Consider the following 13040-nt stretch of genomic DNA (forward strand, 5'->3'; position numbering starts at 1 on the left):
GTCGAAGTAAATTCTATTGTAATTGAAAAATCTTTCGGATTTCTTTATATAATATATACGATAATTAATTCAATTCCATTACAATACTTTTTTTTACAGATTTATTAGTGTATGATTAATATTCTACAAAAAGAAAAAATATATTTCAAATAATTAAATTTATTAATATCAATGTACATGTACGCACGGTATATCTTTTCAAAACACTTATTTGGGAATTCTTCGGTTTGAAATGTGAAAATGATACTGAAAAATACTTGCTTTCGTGCATACCATTATGAATAACTTTATACGAATAAACAGATATTAAAATTAATTATGTGCAAAATTCTAATAATTTACTATATGTATATGTAAATATTCAATATAATTTTATTTTTCATTTCAACATTTTTTAATGTAAACTATCATACAGTTTACATAAAAAATCTATTAAAATCTTATACAATATAATACAAACTATCATTAAAAATTGTTGCACCTATTTCCGCACATTATACATCGATATATTAATATAATACACAAATGGAAATTATGAAAATAATGGAAAAAATTATATTAAACTGTTCAATGATGCTATCAGCGAGTCTACTAGCCAATATATTACAAAATAATAAAAACAAATATATATTTATATATCGCATTAAATCTTATCTATGTCAATTATGAATTTACTCGAAAGAACTCATGTAAGTAGGATTGGTAGGTAGAAACATTCTAGAGCGAGAGGATTTATTTGCCTATAGTAATGATAGTCGCCTGGTAATGTTAATTTTCGTTTTTTAATCATTACAACAATTCTTTAAAAGCTAAATATTGAAGAATTGAAATAAAAATGCTCCTCTATGTTTAATATATTTAATTAACAGTATGCATAAAAAAATATATATAGTATTTTTAATTAAATACATGTCGTATTTGTATATAATTATTTTATTACGTTAACTGAACTCTGTGTGGGAATTATCTTTTACATCCAAGATAAAGTTTTTATAATACTGAATCCCGCAATGTATGTTCACTTGATCTGGATGATATAGTTCAGGAAGTTGTGGACATGTGCCATGATTCACTGCTACGAGCATATCGTTGTATAAGAGTGGACCACCACTGTCACCCTACAAATAGAAAATAATAACATGAATCTATTGTGTAACATAGATACTAATTTACATAGTAATTTACAAAAATGAAAATGTTGCAATGTTGAAGAAGGTCTATTAAGCTAAAAAGGTTTATTAAGCTTTTCTAAATATTACAAAAATGTATGTTTATAGTCTGCAGTAAATATTTTAAAAAGTAGACAAAAAATTAATGCTGTAATATTAATTAATAAGATTTTTATTCTTAAAGTGATTATTTAGTGATTTAGATTTTTCTATAAAAATTGAAGCGTATGGTAGTTTTAGTACATTACATAATATTACACAAATTACAAAGTTTATAAAATTTATAAGCAATAATCATTGAAGTAATAATAATGCATTATAGCTTTAATTTAACAAATACATTTCAGAAATTTTATAAGCTTTATTAGTATGAAACATCTAATAAAACTTTCGTTCGTTTAACATTTACCGATTGTTATCTACTTTCCTCCTGTACGTTTGAATAGCCTCAAAATGTCTAATGTGATTAAATATCTAAAGAAAATTCAAAACAAGAGTATCTTAGACTTTTTTTTTATTAATGAAAAAACATAAATAGCCTGCGAATGCAAAAGAAAGTGTGTGCAGTGTATGTTTTGAGTGTCATTGACGACAACCTCCACATACTGCAAGTGATTTAGAAAGTTCGCGTAAACAATTTTAAACTTAGCGATTTAATTGAGCTTGCTGGATGACTGACTGCTCAAGTCTGATAAGACCCAAATATTGGCAATCCGTAATCAATTTACTGCATTGTGCAACGCCATTTTCCTTCCGATTAATTTACTATGTTTTTCTTGTCAGAGCAATAAAATTTATCTTTGCCAACATATGCCGTTATTATTATTATTATTTTATTTATTTATTTATTTTTTTAAATATTCATCGGTATTTTGAAATTAATTATAATTCCTAGTTCCATGCATGCTTCGAGGAAACACAAATATAATGCTTCATCGAATATTTACAATTTACTTACCATTGTCCTCAGTCGCGTCTAGCTTATCAATTACTTATCAATTACTTTAATATAATTGATAGAATTGACATTTCAAAGGCATTAATGATTTAAAAGTATTAATTACACGCGTGAAATATAAAGCGAAAATTTTAATTTTAATCTTTTAGAGATTTAGCATAAATAGGAGCACTCAAATAATTCGTGCATAATAGAATGCATCGTTACTTGAAATGAATTACATTATATGAAATGAATTACATTAAATGAATAACATCATTAATAAAGAGTGTTGTGATGGGATGTCATAATCATACATAATTATACAAAAGTTTAAATTAAATAAATGTTTCTTACCCCTAGTACTAACACATAAGGTTCGGCAATAGAACATAGTCGTCTTGAATGAACCATCAATCTACTCCCATGAAGAACTTCTATTCTATTCATACATTCTTCGTTTGATATAATTGTAAGACGGGCGGTCTGTAACATTCTTGAAGTCGTCGTATTACCCATTTTACCCCAAGATGCTGTTACAACTTTTTTACCAAACAGTCTGGTAGGCGCTATATTGCGAATTCGTGGATATGCCATGTTTCCAGGCACATTGCCATAAATCTAAGTATTGTTATAAAAAAAAAAAAAAAAAAAAAAAATGAAAAGAGAAAGTAAAGAATTTTATTTCACTCGTAAAACGACATAAATTAAATTTATAAATCATAAATTACCTTTATAAAAGCTATATCGTTTTGCCTGAATTCAGTTTCAATATTTTTCGAGGCTGCCCATTCGTTGTACCCCCACCACCAAAGAGCCCGGTACATTACACCTTGGCGTAAGTCATTTGAACCAATTATCAACCTAAAGTCTAATACAGTCAAAGAGTGCAGACAATGATATGACGTTAGTGCATCTTGGGCTGAAATAAGTGTTCCCGTGCATCGATGAACTTCGTCTGCTGGACGGTCGTCGTTCGGATAATATGTCATAATAGATATAACGAAGGGGAATTCATTTGGACGGGCGTTTCGAATATTCGAGCCGACCATAGCATTTGCAAAATTGTACCCGGAATCTAAAGGATAAATAGTTTTTAGCTCTGATAATTGTAAAATCAAATAATTGCAAATAATTTTCATCAATCGATTTTACAGAACAGACCAATGGATTAATTAATAATTGTATAATTTTGATTTTTATTACTTACGGAATACAAATTGAGCAAGGAAAAGAGGTAGTACGAGCCGCATGATAAAGGAATCTATATCAAGAAACATAATTTATTGACTAAAATTCTACATAGATAGATTCTATAAAATAAATGTTATAGCTTAAGACTAAAAATAGCTTCAGAGATATGATAGATTTTTTCAATTGAATAATATTTTTTCTAATATATAAAACGATATCATGTTAGAATTTAAGGTATAAACATTGTTTTCATAGTTTCAAAAGTCGACAATAAGTAAAATGTATTAATACATAGTGATTTGTATGTAATCATATTGTAAAATATTTTTCATTATCACATTAATATTCAAGTCACGTATTTAACATATTTTAACTTAAATAAACATTATTTGTTTGATTTTAAAAATATTTTTTACATTAAATTATTTATATAATTTTTTTTTTTTAATTTATGATATTTTAAATGTCTTAACTGACAATTTGAATACCTTAGCTATTTTCCTAAGTTCTCGTCAGGATAAAATTCAATACTAATATAATAAACATTATTTTATTTTGTTTTTTGTTTTTAAATCTATTAAAGTTTCAAACACTTTTGCATTTAAAGCATTTGTTATAGAGAGAGGAAGAGAGAGCGAGAGAGAGAGAGAGAGAGAGAGAGAGAGGGAGAGAGAGAAAAGCAGAGTAATATAATTACATTCATTTATACGTTAATTAATTTATTAATATACACATTTTACGTAAATTATAATAAAATTTCTAATGATTAAACAAAGCATAGTAATCAATAACAGATGTACAATAATAATTTATTTTTTGAAATTGTAGTTAAGATGTATAAAATAATATTTTTATATATATTATTATTATATGCTAGAATAATAACTATAATATATAGAAGATAATATTTTAGAAAAATTATATTGAATTTCCGCTTGATCTGACTGATGATATTTCAAGATCACAAATATTAGTCTCTTATCTCAAAAATTTGATGGTTGAGGTTGAGGTAAATATTTTTCATATAACATATTTGTTACTTTTTTTTAATAAATTTTCATTTACGTATAGTATAATTAATAATTTACTAATTCGTAATCAAAGAAGAAATTACTAAGCCACATGGAAAAACGTAAGCACACTCTTGACATACATTTAGATGCTGTTTATTTTGAATTATTTTTTATGTTAAAATATTTATTGTACAAACACATAGTAACTTAATGAAAATAAGAATAAAAGTTACGGTATGCTTATTTCGAATATAGTCTAAAAACTTATATGAAGTAGCATAATTATTTACAAATAACTAAATGTAAAATAAATATTGAAAATATAGACGAGTGAGCATTACTGATTATTATCAATAGAATACAGAAATTTTTCCTAGAGAAAAACAAATTCTCTTTGAAATTCTCAAGAAATTAATATTCTTAAAGCAATTGTGGAGAGTAAATGTATAATACCATTTAAATTTATAATAATGATACTATGAAAATTGAAAAATATACGTTTCATTTATGCATTATTTAGTACATCAAGTGCTATACTATCTGCCTCCGATGAATGTAGTAAAAACAGAAATATTTTATGTATTAGCAACTCCACCTGGAGTATAATTGAATAAAATTATTTCTGCCATATCTTATTATAAGTTGACTTTTCTTTATAACACCAAATGTATTATATAATCACATAAAAAACGTAAAATGTAATAATAAATGTAAAAAACTATAGTGATTAGTAGAACTGCGAATTAGTAGCAAAATCGTAATATTGTAGTAATTTTCTTAAATAAATAATAAACCACTTAAAGAAAGTAAAGCTATGAAAGATTCATTAGTGAAAATACGTGTGTAAAAAACATATTTGTCTCGAGGAAACTTATTTAAATATTAGTTTTGGATTTTTTTAGAATCATTAAAAATACAATTATGAAGAAAATTTTTTATATTCAATATTTTGTTTTTGTAAAGAGGGAATACTAAATTTAGGATGGTATTTGTGGTAACTAAATGAATAAAATCAGAAGAATTGATGAAAGTTCCAATCCTACTAAATCAATAATTTTAATTTTCAAAGGCTTTTAATGTTATTTGAATATCTAAAATATATGATAAATAGACTTAACAATAAGTAAGTCTTAATTATCTTGCCTATCGTTGTGAAAACAATAATGAGACTTACCTTTCCAAATATTCTTTATAATAAAGTTTCAAAATAACGTAAAATTATTCCCTTACGCTAATAAAATAAGTTTGAAACAATTTTTAATCTACATGCTTTGAAATTATACAACTACAAGGGACTTAATCTTATAATAAATGCAACAAAGATAAAGTTACTCAACTCTTATGCATTAACAATTTTTAATAAAATTTTAAAGGAATTTTTTTTGTGGAATTATAATAAAACACAATGTTTAGAAAATGAAATAATATGTATGTGTTAATGTAAGTATTTTAATTATTAACGAGTGATTATTATTTTTTGTTAACCCTAAGCTATATTTTTTTATATCGTATATTTTAAAGTAAAAAATAAACTGTATAAATCCAATAAGGGTTATAAATATTAATCACTTCAAAATTTTATCATTCTTACTTGAATTTTATTAAACAATGTACATTTCGCATCATTATCATATTTTCAAATTTTAATGTTACATTAATAATACAATTTTAATAATGATTATATATATATATATATATATATATATATATATATATATATTTTCTTTTTTTTTTTATAACATTTCAAGAGTATATTTATGTTTCGTAGAATTTTAATATTACAAAATGAAGTAATATGAATTAAACCATAATTTAAATGATAACACTTGTTTTATCAAAAATATTTACCTATAATATTTAAAACATTTATAAATTGCATTTTCTGTATAAATATGAATTTACATTTATATACAGTATTGATGTATTGACATTATTAAAATTCTATATGATATGAATTATCATACGCCAAATACAATAACTCTAATGATAATTTGTAAAATCGAAGTTAAGTTGTTCTGTATAATAATAATAATAATAATAGTATCCAATGGCCGAGCTTGACTCTCGATTAATGGCACAACGCCACACTGCTTACAAGTGAACCACTACTATCATCATAAAGTATATATGCATGAATATATGTATCCGACGTAAATTATAATTGTGATTTTTTAATGCGTAATGCAGTTTTTTTAATAGTGCCTCTTCAGCTTAAGAATAATTCGATTATATTATTATTAAATGTTATTAAACCATTTAAATGATGTCTTATGATAATTAAAAAAATGAATAATAGATATTATAGCTCTTCATATCGCCAACATATATTACTTAATATTTGATTCATTTAAATTTCAAAATTATTTTTCTATTTTTTAATGACACGTAATAAAAATTTTCCAAATATTTTCAAAATACTATACGTTTTTAATCAGTAGAGAACTTTTAAAGTTTTATAAGAAATTAAATTTTTTAAAAGTTTCAATAATTTTAATACTTACATATATATACATTGTTATAAATATTCGTAATGCATTCCTAGATAATTCTTTGAATAAAAAAAAGTAATAAATCGTACAAATATATTTAAAATTATAAATGTAAAATAATAAATAAATTTTGAAGAAACAAAAGATAATTTTTAGCTCGTGGAATAATATTATTTTATTTGTATAATTATGCATATTTTCACATATATAATAATATACATAATATAATTTGCAATAAAAAGAAATAAATTATATTCTTATTTAAGCTAATAAGTTTTTATTTTTTTTGTTCTATATTAAATACTTGCAAAAATAATTCCTAAAATTTCAAAAATGAGAACTCCGAAATTTATATTTCATTAGAATATTAAGAAGCCTAATCATTAATGTATAAACGAATTCAATAATTCAATTTACTTTATGCATAATTGTACAATTTTTGAAATATTGCTACAAGTCATAATAATTATGAAAGTATGCATAAAATCTCTTAAATTTCCACATTTACAAAAAAGTGACGTTAAAAAAACAACTGTAAACTGTGTTAAAAGTACACGATTAAATTCGTGATTAATTTTGTTTTTAAACTTCAAATAATGCATGTAAGAAAAGTTATTAGAATAACATTTATTACAAATCATTTTCGAGGATTTATGATATATTGAATCCACTTAGCGATTCCCAATAGAAAGATAAACGGTAATACTATATATTTTAATTAATAATAACGTTATGACGCATTCCTAATTCATTATTGATGCTATGAAATTCACACGAAATTTAAAAATTACAAGAAAGTGGTGTAGCTATTATTAATTAAAATATGAAATATGAAATATCAGCTCACTAAACTGTTGAGATCTTTGGCACATACATACTAGCTTGTTTAATTCTGAGTTAACCATAGACCAATGCATGATAATAAAATTAATATATAACATAAATACGTCATCACCAAATCAATCAATCGATCAAATATTCGTATTTAATAACAAATACTCAAGCGCATACGCACACTCTATAAGTCTGTCTATCGCTCTAATATAATTTAAAATATGCGAGATTAACTAAAAATCTTTGAAAAAAAAAACGACAATGCGATTTATTTATATGTAAATACATATAAATAAACCTAATATACCTGTTGGTTTAAATTAGATTTTTTTTATTACATCTGCCGTACTTTGCGTAAATTAATTCAATTAATTAAATATCGCTAAAGTTAGTTTTAGATTTATTTTTGGAATTTATAACAATGTTCTTTCAATATAATATATAAGTAATATAAATTAATTAGCACAAAACAACAAACAATTATCTCAATAATTATAGTTGGATCTTTACCATTAGTTTAACGTGTTTATATAGCTTAATATTCTATTATGTAAATTATAATTTTTTGTAAAGTAAATTTATATTTCATTATTTAGAGTGGCGATTAATTAAATTGTGTTTATAATTTAAATAATATACCTCAATTATGAACAATAATAAAGTGCTGTTTACACTTTTAAATTTTTAGTTAACTCGTTTCAATTTGTTATTTAAATTATTAAAATTAATTAAAGATAATTTGTAGTAATATCTCATAATTAAATATCAATTCACCTCTCTGTATATTGAAATATATGTAGACATTATACAAATATTCTTCACATTTAAAACTTTTATGACTCTCAAAAAAAAATATTAGGCTATCAAATTTAAGTAAACAAGTTAAAATATTTACATGTTATCAATTATGCCTACTAAATTATCCAAGAAAACACACACAAATACACAAACACATACCAATATAATCGTATTTTTTACGACTGAAATTTCTAGCATAATAATGTAAAAAATTAGCAAAAAAAAAATCGTGGATTATTATAACTAATTTTAATATTTGGATAATGAAATAATTATGAACATAAAATACAATGTCTATTACATATGCAACTATATACAAATAAAACATAAATTTTAGATTCTTATGTATTCTCTATTTTTTTTTTTTATAACTGATATTCAAATGCTATTTATATTAATGACAGAACCATGGTAAAATTAAAAATTTACACGAACCATAACAGCTCTAATAAACGGTAAATAATATCGAATACTCGAATGAATATTTACTTGTTCTGGATGAGATTTGTTATCGATATCTGGCATTAATCCATTATTAACACCAATTATATTATCAAATAATAAAACTGGTCCACCACTATCACCCTGAAATATTAAGTTTTACCTATTTAATATTCGGATACGTTAAAATCCAAATAAATATAAACAATTAATTTTAACCATAAAAATAAGTGCAATATTGTTTGACTTATAAATTTCAATTAAAATATAATTCCTATACCATTGATGTAATCGTATGAAATAAAAATATTATTCTTTAATCTTAACAAAAAACATATCAAAGTTCAGCAATTCATTATTCAAAAGAAATGTAATGATTATTGGAAAAATTTTAGACTAATTGTTATAAAAATTTTTTTACTCATTTACAAAACATAATATTGTAAAAAATTAAAAAAAATATCAATACTACAAAAAATTCAGTGATGCCTTAAAATTATTATTATTATGATTATTATTTACCATTATAAAAGTGCATGTTCTAATCGTTATTTGCTCGTTTATTTACTCTAAATTGAAATCAATAAATTTTCAATCAAAATAAATTCTTACATTATTCAATAATCCGTATGGCTCTGCAAACGTACAGAATTGTTTTTCGTAAACATTAAGAGTTATTCCTGAGAAGTCTCGAATCCTATTCTCACATTCATCTTTTGATATCAGTGTAAGTGTGACTGTATGCAATATTCGGGGTATCATATTATCTGATAATTTGCCCCAACCCGCCACCTGAACATTCATTCCATAAAATATACTATTCGGAGCATTTCCAAGCATTGCAGTAGGAACGTTATTCGGTATATTTCCAATTATCTAGTAAAAAATTTTTTTTATATTATATTTTCAAGACCATTTATGCGCAATGCGTTACATTCTAGAAATGTAAAAAAAATAAAAAGCTCGTTGTCCCTTTACAAACATACCTTTACAAAAGCAATATCATTAATTCGAAATTCCGTCCGTATGCGTTGGTTCGAAGCCCAATCATTATATGTTATTAAAAATAGGGGAAATGTTTCTATACTACGTGTCAAATCATTTGATCCAATCATTATTTTAAAGGCTGTTGGCAACATGTTTCTTAAACAGTGTTCGGCAGTTATCACATCTTGTTTGGAAATCAATGTTGCCGTGCATCGATGTAACCTTTGAATTGGAATCTCTAAAGTACTGGTTCTCCTAATGGATACGACATAACCGAATTCATTTTCACCTGCTTCTCTCACACCCTCCCCGATCAACGCATTGACAAACTTATATGGATTGTCTAGGCGGCAGATTATTTTGAAAGTAGAAATACAATATTCGATTAATTAGAATTATGTGCAGCAACTGCATTTACAGATTCAACTCAACAACAATATTTTTGCTACTTACGAAACATCATACATTGTATGAGAAAACAAAAATAAGGCTCTAACAACATGATAAATCAATCTGCTAGTCGACGTCTTTTTACTTTTTCAATCAACGTAAAATCTTGTTCCTTACGCTTTTTTTTTTTTTTTTTTTTACAAGTTGACGCGATATTCTAATTCTGTAGTTAACGACTGTGCCGAAAAATTACTTACGATATTGTTTTTAATAACAATTATATCATTCGAGCATCTGAATAAAATGTAAATATATTCAATATATAGAATGGAATAATTATATTTTTGAGAAATTTTTTTTTTCCTTAAATAATATTGAAGTATTAAAATTCAACCAATAAAGATAATAATTATGACTCGATCAATATCTATTTTACTATAAAACTTATTCGCTTCTTAATATTTGATTTAATATACAAGTTTTATGTATTTTTAAACATTGTATTCTTTTAATTAAAACTTCAAAGTTAAAAAATCTTTTATAAGTAATTGATGTAATTGCTAACTAAACGTCACTTATTAAAAAAAAAGTCTAATATATTTTATCGTTGATATAACAATTTAAATCTAACAATCTATGTTTAATACGTTTATTTTATTTCTAGATAATCGATACACCTCGATAAGTATTTGTAACTTCAAAACTCATTTCCTATATTAATCGTCTTAGAAATACACGTTTTCTTCGTTCGCAGATTAAACATAATGAATAAACTTTGGCATTAATTAAGTGGCCATGTCTCCTTCACAATGTACGGTAATATATATATATATATATATATATATATTAAAAATAATTATAATTAATGAATATCCGTATTTTATCGTCAATACGATATTGAAATTGATATTGGAAAGGGATATTATAAAAATTCAAAACATGACATCTTAGTACATGAAAATCATACGTATGAAAGCAGAATATTAAAGAAATGAAAATTATAATAATTAATAATATTAAAGAATGGTGTATCTTTATATAGTAATTTAAGTTCTTTTAAAATACAACAACTATAACTCGAGAAATTCTTTATTAAAAAACTGTACCAATCATTCTGAATTGTAATTTTTCCTAAACAATTATGAATAAATAAAAATAATAATGTGAAAGAGTATCTCATACAATTAATTGCCTGTATATAGTATATGGTGTATGTAGAATGTTATGTGCATATTTATTTGACGAATAAAATTTTATTCTTAATGTGTTATATAATATAATTAATGTATAAAGATTAGAATTAAACTTATATATAATTTTACATAGCGATGATAAACTTATTTAGTTAAATATTTAGTTAATTAAAATCAACTGTATTATTTACAGTTCAAACACACTTTATATATATATATATATATATATATATATATATATATATCAAAACGTGATTTATTTAACAAACATTGATAATTTAACGTTTAAAATAGCAAGATCATGCGTAAGAAGATGAGTAAACCAAAAATTGTAGGTATCCCAATAAAGCGAAAATGCCATAGCATGTCGTAAATTTAGATTTACTTTATCCTTTTTAAACTCTATGGTGCAAAATCTCTCATCATCGAGTCTGGATTTTATTAATTTTTTTTTTATCAAAAAGATTGAAAAAAAAAAATTGATTTAAAAAAAAAACGAATATTTCAATAGTTAAAAATAATTAAAAAAATTTCCATTTTCTTAAGAAATATAAACGTTTAATATCTAACTATCATTATAAAATAAATTAATAAATTTATTTAATTTCATAATTAAAAAATGACTAATGATTAATAAAATTAATTATTCTTAATGAATTTTTAATACATAAATATCTAAATGGTTATATGACAATAATGATTATAAAACAAAATAATGTACTGTTAGATTCAATCTTTTATAAAAGTATTTTTATTATAAAAACAAAACTAAAAGTTAACATCCGAACATAAGAAAATCATACAAATATAAATTAAAGTAACTATAAGAACTATTCAAATAAGGAAAATAATGCTATGTAGCAGGCCCTGTTATTTATAAATATTTATTTTATATTTGAATCGCTATTGTTCTCAAATTTAATGCAAACAATTTACACCAAATTTTCTTTGAGCTATACAAATATATAATAAAATATACTTTCCTCTTACCAGTAAAGTTTTTTATTTTTTATTTTCACTATTTGAACAATGCATACTTGATATATTTTATTACAAAAGTTCCTATTTGATGTTCATTCCATACTAAACTACTAGTTTCCGCTTTATTTTTTGAAATTGTTGTTAGTTTTTAATTTTACATTAAATTAGATAGAACGTTAAATAAATTTGAGAAAAGAAATACAATATATATATATATATATATATATATGTATATATATATAAATTAAAAAGATTTTCTAATCAACGGTAGTTTGAATTTTTGTATACTGTTAGTTAAATATCTTTTATGCATTTGTAAAAGCTACATACAAATTATAATAAAGACAATTAAAAAAATACTTGATGTATCTTATGCAACCGACGGTAGTAAGCTAATTATAATAATACGCAATGTTTATTCAATAAATCATTTAACAGTGCGAGATGCATACGAGTATTTTCATACAAATATCTACTTTATAATGAAAACAGTTAATATTTGCAAGTATTTACATAAGTCATTTCATAATAAAGGAATAATTAATTGGTGAAACAATAGGTCCTAAGTGCCTCCAATTTCCTCTTCTTCTCTTTGTTGCTTAATATATTACATA

General features: G+C 23.5%; 1 protein-coding gene across 1 annotated transcript; it reads right to left on the reverse strand.

The window, feature by feature from the left end:
- Positions 1-941: 941 nt before the first annotated feature.
- Positions 942-10395, reverse strand: LOC105359008 (uncharacterized). The gene is made up of 7 exons (XM_011495483.1): positions 10316-10395; positions 9862-10205; positions 9488-9751; positions 8924-9019; positions 2838-3206; positions 2464-2727; positions 942-1118 (listed from the first exon to the last, which is right to left on the reverse strand). Exons 1-7 carry the CDS (start codon positions 10362-10364, stop codon positions 942-944), a joined length of 1563 nt encoding a protein of 520 aa, XP_011493785.1. The 5' UTR covers positions 10365-10395.
- Between the last annotated feature and the right edge of the window lie 2645 nt (positions 10396-13040).

The sequence above is a fragment of the Ceratosolen solmsi genome, unplaced genomic scaffold (assembly GCF_000503995.2).
Source record: "Ceratosolen solmsi marchali unplaced genomic scaffold, CerSol_1.0 scaffold1, whole genome shotgun sequence".
In the NCBI taxonomy this organism is placed as follows: Eukaryota; Metazoa; Arthropoda; class Insecta; order Hymenoptera; family Agaonidae; genus Ceratosolen; species Ceratosolen solmsi.